Source organism: Pelodiscus sinensis, chromosome 6, assembly GCF_049634645.1.
Source record: "Pelodiscus sinensis isolate JC-2024 chromosome 6, ASM4963464v1, whole genome shotgun sequence".
In the NCBI taxonomy this organism is placed as follows: Eukaryota; Metazoa; Chordata; order Testudines; family Trionychidae; genus Pelodiscus; species Pelodiscus sinensis.
Genome location: NC_134716.1, coordinates 90575327 through 90592146, shown reverse-complemented (window position 1 = coordinate 90592146; position 16820 = coordinate 90575327). Strand labels below are relative to the sequence as shown.

At 39.8% G+C, this 16820-nt stretch overlaps 1 protein-coding gene across 6 annotated transcripts in view; it reads right to left on the bottom strand.

Moving 5' to 3' along the window:
- ADAMTS6 (ADAM metallopeptidase with thrombospondin type 1 motif 6) overlaps positions 1-16820 on the bottom strand; it is a 380566-nt gene that overhangs the window by 145760 nt on the left and 217986 nt on the right. For 5 of the 6 annotated variants that reach the window (XM_075932396.1, XM_006117000.4, XM_075932394.1 and 2 more), the window contains one exon: positions 7454-7595. The exons of the other annotated variant lie outside the window; for it this stretch is intronic. In XM_075932396.1, coding sequence (XP_075788511.1) covers positions 7454-7595 — 142 coding nt within the window. The remainder of the gene's footprint in view (positions 1-7453; positions 7596-16820) is intronic. 6 annotated transcript variants of the gene reach the window in all.

Here is a 16820-nt window from a genome sequence, read left to right as displayed (position 1 = left end):
CAGGCTGCCCATTATGAGGCAATGTAAGTGCTTCTTATTATAATTTGCATGACTTGAACTTCATTTGCACTCAGACATGCACAAACAAAATGCAAATAAGATGTTATCCCAGATGACAAATTGACTGGAGAGCTTCATTACACACATCAGACCATGACCAACAAGAGAAATATCAGTACATGTTAAAATACATTATTCAATGTACGGGCAAAACTCTATTCTTAGATGTGCATAGATGGCTCCTGCTAATTTCAGTAGAAGCCAGCATTTGTACATGTGAAACAGTTTGGCTCCATTAAAAGTAGCAGCAGCAAAGGAAGCAATTAGTATACTAAAGAATGACTAAGCACTATCCATAAGTCCACATTAGCAGTCAACATCTTCACAGATAATAAAATGCACCACATAAAATCAACCATATGCATAAAGTGCTAACCTCTATAAAAATGCCTGAGATTTTAGCCACTGGCCTAAGAATCTGAGGCCCAGTTCTATGACTTGATGCAAACCAGTAACAATGCACTGCTTTATTATTAATATGCATTATTTTAAACCATAAAAACCACAGTTAAAATCATGCATATTTCAAGTTTTACTTAAACTAATAAGACAAGAATATTCAAGCTCAAAGCTGAGATTCCTTCCTGAATTAATCCAGAACCAGTCTTCAACCAATCATTGTGCAGGTGTTCTCAGGTTAGGGGATACAGGAAAGGAGCTCCCCACCCCTCTTATTAACCTTACGCAGAGGCCAGTAACAAATGTTCTCACTGCATTTGCTCAAGGACAAAGACCTTGTACAACCAGTAGCACTAGCACTCAAAGAGAGTGTGGAATTCTGGGGTTATGGTTGGCTGTCAGAGAGAGGAATGCATACTACAGGTTGAACATCTCATTACAGCCAATGATAAGGACTCTCAAACATCCTAAGCGAGTGTCCTTATCATTGTCTATAATCAGGATGTCCGGCAGGACCACAGATGTTGTTAAACCAGAGAGCCCCGGCCAAAGAGGTTCAGAGTACTAGCCAGTCTGGTTAGTGGCAACCCACAGGACCAAGGACCTGGGGGTAGAGAGCCCTGGGAGACGCTACAGCCAGGGGCAGGGAATCCCAGGAACAGCTGACACTCCGTGTGGGGCCAGGGTAACCCCGGGAGCAGCTGCCACCTTAAGCGGGGCCAGGGAACCCTTGGAGCAGCTAGTGCTGCATGTGGGGCTGGGGAATCCCCAAGAGCAGCTGCTGCTGTGTGTGGGGCCAGAGAACCCCCAGGAGCAGCTGCCATCTCACACGGGGCTGGGAACCCCAGGAGCAGCTGCCATCTTGTGCTATGCCTGGAACCCCAGGAACAGAGCCCCGCAAGCAGGCTGGGGAGCAGCAGAACCAGGCAGGTGGGCCAGAGGAGGTCAGGCCTCTGGGTTCTCCCAGACTGGCAGCCAGGAGGGGAGCCCTGGGAGAGCCAGGACGCCTGACCTCCCCTGGTCCAGCAAATTCCATTGTTCAGGACCACTCTGGTCCCAAGGGTGCTGGACCAGGGAGGTTCAAATTGTACGTAAACTTAAAAGTATAGCAATATCCATGCTCCACATGAATGCTCAGAGAACTACAGTGCCTGATACCTCACAAAACTCCTCTGCACTACACCCAGTAAGGGACAATGCCTTTAAAACATGCACTGACTTCAGGGAGAGCTGTATCTTATGGGAAAATTTGGCCTAGTGGCAATCCAATCCTATGGCAGCTACTACAAGACAATCAAAGGGACATCCAGCTAACGGCAGCAAGGTTCCCACTGAAACTATGTTGTCAGTAGGAAGGGCAACTAAGGAGATATTTTGTTTAGTAGTAGCAGTAATAATAGCACTAATGCTACCACTACCACCCAGAGGCCCACTCACAGCGAGGGACTTATAGTATTACACTTTTGTACAACACAGAAAGACAGACTCAGTGAAGCACAATCTGAGGCTCTGATCCTGGAAATACTTGTGTGTGTACTTAAAGTAAGCATGAGTTATAAATGGGACAGGTGTTTAACATTAAGAAAGTGTATGTTTGTAGGATTAGGATCAAATTGGAAACCAGAATTAAAAGGTAAATGCCATAAACACAAAGAGAGAATGGGCAGAAATCACTTACAAAAGCTAGCTTTGAATATAACTAGATCATTTTAATTTTATTTCTTTTATAAATAATAAGAAAGGTATAAGCCTAGAATTTTCAAAGCCATAAAGGACAATTAGATGCCCAACTCTTACCAACAAATCAGTGGCATTTAGGTCCTGAATTCTCTTAACTCCTATTGAAAATACCAACCTTAATATATAAAATAGATCTGAGGCCCTATTTGAATCATAGGATGATTGTCCAAAATTTCATCTCAGTTGAGGATAAGAATTAGAAAACCAAGGAAAAATAATAATGGGCCTTTTTCTTTGTGTAACAGGGAGTACAACATAATTGCTGGGCCTCTAGGCAAGATTTGGGAAGGCACGGCTCCATGTTCTTGGAGGGGACAGGAAGTCAGGCGGATGGGTGGCGGTGGAGCAGCCTGCCTGCTGTGCTGCACCACTCCCCCCAACTAGTTCTCAGAGACACCTGGAGTGTGCCAGAGATTCTCCAGCAGTTATTTAAAGGGCTCAGGGCTCTGGCCACCACAGCTGCAGTAGCAGCTGGCCACCACAGTAGCAGTCGAGAACCCCAAGTCCTTTTGAGTTACTGGGCCCTGGAGTAGTTGCCCCTTTATCACCCCCTCCTCCATCAGTAAGCCAGTGTGGTAATATGTCCCATTATTACTTCTCCATGCTTTCTTGGTTTTGGTCCCCAGAGCTGAGAGTAGGGGCTCCTGATCTCCATCCTAGAGCAGCTAGAGCTCACACTGTCAGCACAGCGCATGGCAGGCACAACTACTGTCAAAACTGCAGTAGAAGACTAATATTGTGGGATCTGCAGTATCAAAAATTAAGTATAGTGTTAAATAGATCTAAATAGTCCCTAATGGTGCCTACCTAAATATGACAGGGATGTTTTTAACGGGAATCTTGAAGTTTTCCTTCCTTTCTGACTCATTTCTGTGAGACTCTCTATTGGAGGATGAGATCTCGGCTGAAGTACTATCTGAAATTTTGATTGCTGAGGAAGTCACAATCCCAAATGAGATGGGTGCATTCAATTAATAATGTGCAAATTATGCTTGCATTTATGCAGGTCTATTGAAATTTTTTAGGTTTTTAAAAAACAATGGAATTTGTATAGGTATAAATGATAGCAGAATCTGTCCTGGAGACTTTAATATTGCAGTGTCTGTCAATACATGTCCAGAGCAGATTAAGATTATAAATAAATACTTTACTTCATTTGCAATATTGTGGAAATTGCAGATCCCACAATATTAGGCTTCCACTGCAATTCTGACAGTTAAAAGCTTGGGTGGCCAACAGTGGGAGCTCCTGCTCTCAGCCCCTAGGTAGTCAACAGTAAACAATTATGGAAAAATAATAACGGAAATACTAAGCTCCATTATTATTTTTCCACAATTTTTCATGGTTTGTCTGCATTCAGCTGCAATTTTTGGATAGTCATCCCATGAGTCAGGTACTGCCTTCCCTGTAAAGCACATTTTCCCATTCCAACTTTAAGTTTTTCATTAAAAAAAACCCCTAGAGTTTCCTACCCTGGAACGACCAGTAGACCAGTGGCTGGAGCTCTCTCCTGATCTATGGGAAATCAAGGTGCAAGTCCTTACTCTACCTAATCTGAGCCAGGAACTTGAACATCAGTTCCCTATCTACCCATCTACTGCCTACTCCAGGGTACGTCTCCTACAATCTCTTATACTGAAACTGTTCCACTGTGAATAAATAGTTAAATTGTCATTAGAGCATTGATTTGAACATTAATCTCAAACATCCTAAGCGAGTGTCCTTATCATTGGCTGTAATCAGGATAGCTCACTTTTTTTGGCCCCATGAATATTTAATTATTTATACAAAGTGGAACAGCTCCAACAGGAGACACTGGGAGAGTGAGAGAGACTGACTCAGTAGCCCAAGGGTTATCCACTGTCCTTGGATGCAGGAAAATAACAAGAACATAAGCTCAGAATTCCCATAGTGTGAGTGCCCAAACTACTGAGCTATTCACTCTCTCTTGATCAATTAATTAGCTATATGAAGTAAAAGAGGTCCAAGAGGAAAACTTGAAAGAGACCCGTCCTTCAATGGCCTGGTAGCTAGGGCACTCAATGGAGACTGAAGTTTCAGACCCTAGATCTCTCTCATCCCAGTGAGTGTTCCAACTTGTGCATGCAGGGAATCTCTCTCTCGTTTTAAAGAGAATTTTCATCTTGTTTCTGAGAAACAATTCCTGATGAAAGTTTTGTCAGAACAAGGTACAGGTGGAACCTCTCTAGCCTACATACTCTGGTCCAGCAACATCTGTGGTCAGGCATGATTTTAGTTAGACAGATGTTCACTTATCATGGGTGTGGCCCAGTTTCCCACAGTCCCATAAAGTTTTGTTAATAGTCACCAGTCCTGGCTGCCAGTGATCTGTGCTGTTATTTAGCTCTAATTTACCCCTAAATGTCTTCTAAGAGCCTAGTAAGTGGTGGAAGTGTCAGTAATATTGCTAGACAATATTGACCACTTGGGGTTCAACAAATTCTCTGGTTCGGCACTAGTCAGGTCCCAAAGGTGCTGGACTAGAGAGGCACAACCTGTACATTCTCGTGAAAAATTTTGGTTTCAACATAGACATTTTCTAATGAAAAACCATTTCACAAGAAAATTCCCACACATTTCTATCTGAGAGGCTGACAGTCTCTCTTCCCATGCTATACAGCCATAGCTGAGATCAGTGGAGTTAGTCAAACCAGAGAAAGGGATCTACTGTTTAGTAGATCATTCTCAGTAAAGTTTCCTTTGCTTCAGAATTCATTCCCCTCTCAGCCAGCAAGGTCCAAATTTGTTAACCTAATGGAAACACTATAATGCCCATATTTTCCCACAAGCATTTTGACAGGGAGAGGACTGACTATTGGAAGGAATGTATTATGTCTACCATGAATGAGTTGTATTTTATTATGTCTACTGATACATATTTATGTATTCTTTTCTTGAAGTGAAATGAACAAGTTATTACAGTAAATTACTGTGAAAAATAAATTAAGCAGGGCACCCAAAGCACGGTTTTGTGATTGTTTTAAATGAAAATATATTAATAAATATTCAGTCTAGTTCTTCCTATCATTTAGATGCAGGATTCAATCCTACAAACCCTTACTCATTTGAGAATCCCTTTTTCACATGAGGGCTCCCAATCTGTTATCAAACTCACAGAGAAGACATTCCTCTTTTCTCAAAGTCATCACTTGAAATATGTATTATTACATGAGAAAAACTGTACTTTCAGATACATAATGGTTATTCTGGATAATATTTTAAATGTACATTATATACCAGATAGGATGTACTAGGACTTTTAAACAATCTGTTGTAAAAATACATACAATTCTGAATCCTGTATTTAGATCCTCTTAAAAAGTGCTATCTTTTCCTTGAGACACTTTTTAAAAATTGTTGCTTGACTTACTGATGTGGTACATTAGATCACATCAGTTCACAGCATTGGTGATGTCATGCTATAATTACTGAGTTGTTTTAAATAGTGTCTTAATTCTTCTATGTTTTCAATCTGTTTTGTAGCTATACAGGAGTCTTTCTTAACATAACACATAAAGAAGAAAATTAAGAAAAAGAAAGCAAGAATCATGCAACCAAGTTTACATAAATCTTCCTTACTTCTCTTTGTTTTCATGTTTAAGACAAAGTTATTGATTTAAGAACTGAAAACTAATGTACAGTATGATAATCAATGATAACATTAATTAGCAAAGAGACTATGAAAACATTAACCAGTTTTTGCACATTATTTTTCCAGTTTGATTTAAAATGCAGTATAATTTAAAAGATCATAGTCCCTATAATGGTTTGAATACCTGGAATTGTTCTTATTCTGAAAATACAGAAAGAGTGTGATAGGAATTTGAAAGAAGAAAAAAGGAGAGCGTGTATTAGGTGTAGTTAGAGAAAACAGGGCCCTGAAACCAGAAGGGCTAAGAAGTGAAAACAAAGAGAAACAATAAAGGCCAAAAAAAGTTTTGCTGTGGGATCAAGAATGGGAGACCTACCCAGCCAACCAGCTACATACAACTTTTAAACCCACTTCCCTGTTCGATCAGCCTAAGATCCATCCCAAGAATAATACCGATGCATTACCCAAGGATTATTAAAAATAAACTTCCTCTGTATTTTAGCACGATCAGAAGTGATTACTGCAAGTGTAATGATTACACTGTTTTATTTGAATTATATAAACATTTTAATTTCCTTTCATATATTATAAATGACTTGTTTCAAACAGTACCATTGTAAATGACAAAATGATCTTTTTTAGCTTTGTTCAGATTTAATTTTCAGCTATTGACTATATTTGATGACTATTACTGACAAAAGCACCCTTGTAACATAATCTTGGACTGCAAGATTTTCTTTAAAACAATATTTTAAAATACATTGCCTAAACTGTATCAAATAGTAGTGTGCAAATAGTTATTACTATGTCTACTGTCAATTCAATTGAAATTTGATGGGTGAGAATAAGTTTTTCACTCTACCATTCTATTCAGCACCTATTTTAGTGTTCTTTTTTGGCTCTTTAGTTTCTTATTACTTTATGCTCCTGCCTTTTTTTTTAGTAAGAGAATTGAGCAGTGTGTAAACAACCTCAATGTCAGCAAACATGAACTGAAACAGACAGTCCTGACAAAGCAAAACAAATAGAAAATGACCACAAAATGTAGTTTTAAATTAAAAAATGAAAGCTAGCACCACAAACTTCGTATTTTAGGATTTGATACATTTGGGGCCTGATTCTGCTCCCCTTGAAGTCAACAACAGTTTTTCAATTGACTTTAAAGGAAGCAGAACTGAGCCTTGTGAGCTATTTTACCTGCCTCACTTAAAGGATACTTAATACAATTCATTAATACCAAGAGAGAGACAAGCTTTCAAGCTTACACAGAACTCTACCTAAAGTCAGGCTCTGTGTAAACTAGAAAGCTTTGTCTCTCTCACTGACAGAAGAGTTGGTTCAATAAAAATGTATAACTTCACCTACATTGTGTGTCTAATATTTCAGGACTGACACAAATACAACACTATATACATATTCGAATTACCCAAATATTTGGGAATACAGTATACACAAATGACTCAAGCAAAAGATGCAGCATACGGATTAAAACTTCTTGCTCTTTATTTATACAGGCTATAGTGCATGGATTAGTATACGAAAACTGTGTCACTCAGTATTACATCTAACTAAATTTTGTCATGAAGGAATATATACAAATGACTAAGCAGAACACTCAGCATAAGGATTAAGACTTCTTACCCCATATTTACATTGGCGTGATGTTGCTCCATACTGGAAGCGACACTGTTCATCAGCATCATACACCTGACCTGGGGCCACAGCAGGATAAAGAAAGTCACGCTTGGGAGGCTCATTATCAAGGCAAGTACCACGGCCTGAACTGTTCAACATAAAGGACCAAAGGAATTAGGAACTCTATTGACTGTTAATTACAGTTATGATATCATGTATTTAGCTCTTAGTGTTAACAGCATTGGGTGTGTGAAACAGATAAGGTTGCAAATAAACAAACAGTGAAATGGCACACCCATAGTGAAAAATTATAATTAGGAGGGAATTAAGAGATCAGAATAATTTCTTGTGAGTTAATATTATTTAACAAAAATACTCATTTTAGACAATTAAATGGATTTAATAGTATCTTTAAAAATTTAAAGAATTTCTGAGCCACACAAGACTGATTTTCGTTTCTGTACTAAACCTACTTATTGTCATTAAAAATAGAATCGCTTCTGGTTGTAAAATAAAAAAACAAAAAATGAAACCAATAAAAGAAATGTAGAGTTACCCCTCAGGACTACACACTGATCCTACAAAATTAAGCACTTTTGCAACCTTATGCATGTTAGGATTCCTCTATCTTTTGTGAGAATATTCAAGGCTTGGTATACCTTTAAAAATTATGTTAACCCAGCTACATCACTACATGATGTAAAAAATCCACATTCCTGAGCCATATGATTAAGCTGAACTAATGTTGACAGAAGAATTCCACATCAACCTAGCTATTACCTCTCAGGGATATGAATGCCTCCCATCAGCATAAGTGCTACTACACTGAAGTGCTGTAGCTGTACTGCTGTATCATTTCAAATAAGAACAAGCCCCAAATATGTAAAGTTATGCTTAAGTGTTTGCAAGATTGGGTCCTTAATCAATATTCTTCTATCTGGGCAAAAAATTAGACACCATATTAAAAACGGTCTGTGGTCTTTAAGCATTCCAACCAAAGGTGGGGTGACTGACAAAATACCTATTGAGTCAACAGTCTCTGTTCTAATGTGTTAGTAGTATTTAGTCTGACAAATTTCACATTTAAGCGAGGATCATTCTTGAAAAAATTAAATGTTTTCTTCTTTATAATCATTGTTGTCTTTTTCAAAGTATGTTCATGTTCAAAAATAATATTTTAATGCAGTGGAACAAATAATAAAAAGGAAGCCAAAAGTCAGAAAGAGTTCCTTTGTTAGAAACCTTTATACTTTGCTAAATATGATTTTTCAGTTTAATTTAGTTAGAGTACATTAAATAGGACAGATGCTTTTTCTACTTTAATTTCACAGGTGAATCAGTTAGGATTTTTGAAGAATTCCTATGCCAACATTAAAAAAAAAATTCTAACATTCCTGTAAATTTTGCCAACACTTTTGGGTCCCCCCAAAGCTCTTCCATGAACTTTGCCCAAGTGAAAGTAATTTCACAACTGAACATTCTACAACTATCATTTGGTACAGCTTGAACTTTCATTATTTGTATTAGGAGACAGATAAGAGAAAGATACACTTTAATTATGCATTGCTCTTTGTTTCATTTTTTTTAACCTTAATTTATTCATATTTTCTAAATATTTCAGCAAAACTACTGAAGTAAAAACACTGAACATTAAAAAAGCAAGTATCAATAAAGGCATCAATCATGTAAACACATGAGTAACTTTACGCAGTTAGTAATACCAATGAATTAATTGAATCTATTCACAAGTATAAAGTTATCCACATGCACAATTCTTTGCAGGATCAGAGTTCAAAACTTTTCCCTAATTCATCTTTATGACACCAGATGCAAATAATTCAGAGATAAAAACTAGAGTCCTTTTGTCTTTAACCCAGATTTAGTGCAAAATTGTATTTCCTTTTTAACACGGTTGTTGTTGATGAGCTTGATCTTACATTACTTGTGCACCCAAATGTCCCACTGTTTGCACTGATCATTTTGGGACTGGAAAAAATATAGCCCAATATTTTACATGGGGCAGAAGCATCACTTGGTTCTGTGTTCCTTGTTTAGACAAACTTCAAATGGGAATTTTGTTTAATAAGCAGTGAAGGATTGAGCATCTGCTCTAACTACTACTGCAGAAATAGCGAAATTTACACTATTTCAGTTGTGCAGCATTGGATCTTTAAGTCCTGATGCTGCAAACTGAGGTGCATGGGAAGACCCCTGCAAAGCTCCGTTGACTTGAATGAAGATCTATGTGTGTATTAGGCTCTGCCTACTCATATTAGTTCACAGGAACAGGCCTTAATAAATCAAACTACTTTTCTCCACCAATCTCACATATATTTTCCCCCTACTCCACAAAAAAAACACCTTGATTGCAGGGAGAATTATAGATATTTCATGTTAATTTCAAATCACCTAAGTTTAAGTTCCTTAAGAAAATTCAGCAGCTTGCCTCCTCTGCTCTAATGACAGAACCCTCATTATAATGGAGTCCAAATAGATACAGTAATAAGAAAGCCAAGGAAATTATTAGAAAACGGTTATTCACTTAAGGGGCCCAGATTACATCAGCATTACCAAGACTGAATAATTTACATTTCTCTCTCATTCTATCCAGAGCTATTATTTCTTTCAAATTACTTGAGTGATCAACACATTTTACAAACTTCGTATAGAAACCTGATATTCTGTATTTTATACAGTAAGAAATTGTGGAATTGCAGGAGGTATGAAAAACAGAACAATGCTACCAGGGACTTCCTCTTGCCCCTGAAGATACTGGGGTGGCTATTCAAAAGTAACTGAATACAGACTGAAGCTGTATTAAAATTTTCCAGAAAATTTCCATGGGGCTGGGAGACCCATCTCTCTCTCTCGATCCTCCACCTTAACCATTTCCATCTTTATTCTCTTCTCCAGCACACATCTCAGACAACACAGAGAGGCCAAACAAGTTCAGAGGAAATGTTATGGAAGCATCTGCCCACACTTCTGAATGGAGGTCTCCCTCCAAGCGCAGACCCAGTAGGTATGATCTGGGCCAAAGATTAAAATCCAAATCAAAGCACAGAAATACAAATGAGGATAAAGAAACTGACAAGGGAAGAACATCCTTTCAATTGCAGTAAATTTATTGTGTGGGATATATCTTGTTCTATTTTAATCCAATTATTCCATTTAGATGACCCAGATGAAGCTGTAAAAAACTTCCAGTGTCCTTGATATCACACGTGAAAAGAGGATGGGAAAAATTATTTCTGTACCACAAACGTGATGAATTTTTTTAACTTGAGCGTGCAGTCCTAAATCACTATATAATCTATTTATGCACCTTAAATACCTCAAGTCTTCAATTTGGGAGACTTTCTGAGCTTGAGTCTAATCATATCTACAAGTATGTCTACACTGCAGTTCATAGAATCATAGAATACTAGGACTGGAAGGGACCTTGAGAGGTCATCGAGTCCTGTCCCCTGCCCTCATTGCAGGACCAAATACTGTCTAGACCATCCCTGATAGACATTTATCTAACCTACTCTTAAATATCTCCAGAGATGGGGATTCCAAAACCTCCCTGGGCAATTTATTCCAGTGTTTGACTACCCTGACAGTTAGGAACTTTTTCCTAATGTCCAACCTAAACTTCCCTTGCTGCAGTTTAGGCCCATTGCGTCTTATTCTATCCTCAGAGGCCAAGATGAACAAGTTTTCTCCCTCCTCCTTATGACACCCTTTTAGATACCTGAAAACTGCTATCACGTCCCCCCTCAATCTTCTCTTTTCTAAACTAAACAAACACAATTCTTTCAGCCTTCCTTCATAGGTCATGTTCTCTAGACCTTTAATCATTCTTGTTGCTCTTCTCTGGACCCTCTCCAATTTCTCCACATCTTTCTTGAAATGCGGTGCCCAGAAATGGACACAATACTCCAACCGAGGCCTAACCAGCGCAGAGTAGAGCAGAAGAATGACTTCTCGGCTACGTCTACACTGGCCCCTTTTCCCGAAGGGGCATGTAAATTTCACCAGGCGTAGTAGGGAAATGCGCGGGGGATTTAAATATCCCCCGCGGCATTTAAATAAAAATGTCCGCCGCTTTTTTCCAGCTTTTAAAAAAGCCGGAAAAGAGCGTCTACACTGGCCCCGATCCTCCGGAAAAAGCGCCCTTTGAAGTAGGAATAAGAGCCCCCGGAAAAGGGTGCTTTTTCCGGAGGATCGGGGCCAGTGTAGACGCTCTTTTCCGGCTTTTTTAAAAGCCGGAAAAAAGCGGCGGACATTTTTATTTAAATGCCGCGGGGGATATTTAAATCCCCCGCGCATTTCCCTACTACGCCTGGTGAAATTTACATGTCCCTTCCGGAAAAGGGGCCAGTGTAGACGTAGCCCTCGTGTCTTGCTCACAACACACCTGTTAATGCATCCCAGAATCATGTTTGCTTTTTTGCAACAGCATCACATTGCTGACTTATATTCAGCTTGTGGTCCACTATAACCCCTAGATCCCTTTCTGCTGTACTCCTTTCTAGACAGTCGCTTCCCATTCTGTATGTGTGAAACTGATTGTTCCTTCCTAAGTGGAGCACTTTGCATTTGTCTTAATTAAACTTCATCCTGTTTACCTCAGACCATTTCTCCAATTTGTCCAGATCATTTTGAATTATGACCCTATCCTCCAGAGCAGTCGCAACCCCTCCCAGCTTGGTATCATCTGCAAACTTAATAAGTGTACTTTCTATGCCAATATCTAAATTATTGATGAAGATATTGAACAGAGCCGGTGCCAAAACAGACCCCTGCGGAATCCCACTTGTTATACCTTTCCAGCAGGATTGTGAACCATTAATAACTACTCTCGGAGTACGGTTATCCAGCCACTTATGCACCCACCTTATAGTAGGCCCATGTTAGTTGTATTTGCCTAGTTCTGATAAGAATATCATGGGAGACTGTATCAAATGCCTTACTAAAGTCTAGGTAGACCATATCCACTGCTTCTCCCTTATCCACAAGTCTTGTTATCCTATCAAAGAAAGCTATCAGATTGGTTTGACATGATTTGTTCTTTACAAATCCATGCTGGCTGTTCCCTGTCACCTTGGCACCTTCCAAGTGTTTACAGATGATTTCCTTAATTACTTGCTCCATTCTCTTCCCTGGCACAGAAGTTAAACTAACTGGTCTGTAGTTTCCTGGGTTGTTCTTATTTCCCTTTTTATAAATGGGCACTATATTTGCCCTTTTCCAGTCTTCTGGAATCTCTCCTGTCTCTCATGACTTTCTAAAGATGATAGCTAGAGGCTCAGATATCTCCTCTATCAGCTCCTTGAGTATTCTAGGATGCATTTCATCAGGCCTTGGTGACTTGCAGGCATCTGACTTTTCTAGGTGATTTTTAACTTGTTCTTTTTTTATTTTATCTTCTAAACCTACCCCTTTCCCACTAGCATTCACTATGTTAGGCATTCCTTCAGACTTCTCTGTGAAGACTGAAACAAAGACGTCATTAAGCATCTCTGCCAATTCCAAGTTTCCTGTTGTTGTTTCTCCCTCCTCACTGACCAGTGGGCCTACCCTGTCCTTGGTTTTCCTCTTGCTTCTAATGTATTTATAAAAAGTCTTTTTGTTTCCCTTTATTCCCGTAGCTAGTTTGAGCTCCTTTTGTGCCTTTGCCTTTCTAATCTTGCCCCTGCATTCCTGTGTTGTTTGCCTATATTCATCCTTTGTAAATTGTCCTACTTTCCATTTTTTATATGACTCCTTTTTTATTTTTAGATCATGCAAGATCTCATGGTTAAGCCAAGGCGGTCTTTTGCCATATTTTCTATCTTCCCGACAAAGAGGAATAGCTTGCTTTTGGGCCCTTAATTTTGTCCCTTTGAAAAACTGCCAACTCTCCTCAGTTGTTTTTCCCCTCAGTCTTGATTCCTATGGGACCTTACCTATCTGCTCTCTGAGCTTACCAAAATCCGCCTTTCTGAAATCCATTGTCTCTATTTTGCTGTTCTCCCTTCTACCCTTTCTTAGGATTGTGAACTCTATGATTTCATGATCACTTTCACCCAAGCTGCCTTCCACTTCCAAATTCTCAACCAGTTCCTCCCTATTTGTTAGGATCAAATCTAAAGATGTGTGGATCACCTGCATCAGCTGACTCGGACCAGCAGGGCTCAGGCTACAAGACCAAACGTGCATACCATTATTAAACTGCCCTGCAAGTATGCTGAAGAGTACCTTCACTGAAATCCATGTAGTTACCCCAGTGTAAAATTGGTATGAGATCAGAGTAAGGCACTCTGTGACATATTTTTAACCTAAACTTAATTTTTTTATTTTAATATTTCAGGAGAGTCTGTTAATTCCTATTAGTGATTAGATTTAATATACTCTTCAAAAGATATTATAGCATCCTCTTTTCACAGACTTAAGCTCTCAAGTTTACCATCATAATAAAGAGCTGCTATAGCTTTCACTAATGTAAAGGCACCAGGGAAGACCTACTTTAAATTTTGTACATCGTTATGGCCTTGTCTCTGCAACAATGAAAGCCACTCAGCCCTGTGGATGCCATTGTAGTATGGGGCTGTTTGAGATAAAGTGCTAAAAACCAGACGCAGCAAATACTACACCCCCCTTCAGGATATGCATCATAATACTAATAATCAGAAATCTCAGCAGCATGACCAAAGCCAGGGCTGGGCAATAAAACAGTGGTAGTTCAACCAGGGTTAGCCATTGTTAGGCCTCTGCTGCTATATTTACTCTCCACAGGTACGGGTAATCACAGCTCCCATTGGCCGAGAACAGCGATCCACAGCCAACACGAGCTGTGATTTCCTGTACCTATGGAGGCACAGGTAAATATGGTGGTGTGGGGGACCACCAGGAGCTAACACTGGCAGATCACATTAAGCCCATCGTGTGGTATTTGCCTACTTCTGCCCAAAGCTCAACAGTTAGGTGGTATGTCAATTCCAGGACAGTCAGTTCATTCTTAGGGCTTCAGGGTCTAAGGAGCTTTTTCCACTCTTCTGTCCTTCATGCCTGGCAGGGGAATCAAAGTCTGCCCACTCATTTGGTTCTAGCTCAGGGCCCTCAAATTAAGTTAACAGGGTCAGAAAGGTACCAATATTGCTAGTGCCCTGAACTTCTCCCTGCCTTCACTGTGGGTCTCTGAAATCTCTTTAGTCTCCTGGCTAGATCATTTCTTTCCTGGGGTATTATATTTGGACAGCTTTCTGGTAACTTGTAGCCTAGGTGGAGGGATAGCTCAGTGGCTTGAGCATTGGCCTGCTAAACTCAGGGTTATGAGCTCAGGCCTTGAGGGGGCCATTTAGGGATCTGGGGCAAATCTGTCAGGGATGGCACTTGGTCCTTCTGTGATGGCAAAGAACTGGACTCAATGATCTCTCAAGGTTCCTTCCAGCCCTATGAGATAGGTGTATATTCAGGGTAGGCAAAGGGCCCTCTGTGGGCTGGATCTAGCGCATAGCTGCCCTGCCACTCCCCAGGCCAATCAGGGACTGGGGGGGGGGGGGAGCATGCAAAGTCTCCTTGCCCCCAGAAGTGTGTGTGGCAGTTAGAGAAACACATGAGAAACACGTGGGTTGTTTTAAAATAGCTGCGTTTATCTCTAGCTGTTCCATGCCTTTGGCAGGGGTGGGGAGTTTTGCACACTGTCCACCCTCAAGCCAATCACCGCCTGGGAGCAGGAAGCGCACAAAGTCTCTCATGTCCTGTGCCCGCCCTGTCAGGGGTGTGCAGTGACTAGAGAGCAGCCCCTTCTGCCCAAGGCTCTGCTCCTTCCGGGGTGGCCTGGGGCCACTTCAGAAATTTCTGAAGTGGCCCCCTTTTAAAAATTATTGCCCACCCCTCTTGTAGACAGAAGCTCCTTCCTCCAGCCTGTTAACTCTCTTTTCGTAGCTGCCATATATCTCTGCTTCCCATTTCTTTAATCCTTCCAGCTGTGGAGAGACTTCCTATCAGTAGTGGCCGACAGGGTGTATTTTAACTCTTAGAAGGTGAGATAGCATGGGGTACATGAACCCAATGACACCTACATATCAGCATTCAGTGCTGGAGGACACTCTTTACTTTAAAGAGTCGGCCTACAGTGAGGGGCAGGGAGGGAGAGGAGGGTAATCTTGAATAAGGATTAAGGCTTAGTAAAGACTAAGGCTAAAAATACCTTTAAAATACTACAGTAGCACAGCCACAGCATTGCAGCTGCCCCAATGTAGTGCTTCAGTGTGGACACTTACTAGAGTGACAGGAGGGATTCTCCCATCACTGTAGGTAATCCACTCACCAAGAGATGCTAGCTGAGTGACAGAAGAATTCTTCCATCAACCTAGTGCTGTCATACTGAGGGTGGGGTTGACTTACCCACAACTCTCAGGACAGGGGAATTCACACCCCTGAGAGATGTAACTATGCCGATATAACTTTTAAGTGTAATTCATTCCTAAAATACATTGTTAAATATATTCACACATTTGCTTAACTTTATCCTCATGACTAGTCTAATGAGATTACTCATGGATAAAGTTGTAAAGATATAAATATTGACAGAACAAGGACCTAAGTATGATCTGCAGGATTTGGTCCAGTAAGTTTCACTTCTTACTGGATCAAGATTTAATTGGATCATTGAATCAGGGATTTAATTGGATCACTGAATCAAATTCTCCTTGAACTTTGGGAAAATTTAGATCTACACATGAATTAGAACCACCTTTAGTTTAAATACAATAATTCTGAAGATTATCCATTTCATTTTGGATATAACATATTCTCATGTCATCAATACATTCTGCCATGCAACAAGGAGAGCACAGCTCTTAGTCATGGATAAACATACTGAAAAGCAATACTTATATTTCAGTTTCACTATGGATCTAGTCTAAAAACTCTCATCCATAACAGCAGTCCTTAGAGTGATTATTCCCATTTATTTTGAATGGGACTATGTATTAACATGAATAAGGACTATTCACAGGAATTAGGGTGTGCAGAACTGGGTCCTAAATGCTTTCTTCCAACTGTGACACACACTTATTTTTTCCATTGAATACCATTGAGCTGATTTATAAACCTGCATTCCAGTTGATCTTTATTGGCTCAGCAGTGCTTACAAGAGAAAATGGGTTGGCAAAAGCTTACTTTGGTCACCAACATATGCAGTTAGGACTCTGAATACACATATGCTGAGTAAGAAGATGCCATTTGTACAGACACTTCATAGAATATGACCATATTTCAAATCTAAGACAAAAAGCAGTTATAGTAATTCTCCCTGTGAATAATCTAGACTTCCTCAAGTTGTTTTGAAAAAAACAAAACAAAACAGAAAGACCCGTTAAGGTTTTTTTTTAGAGGGTGG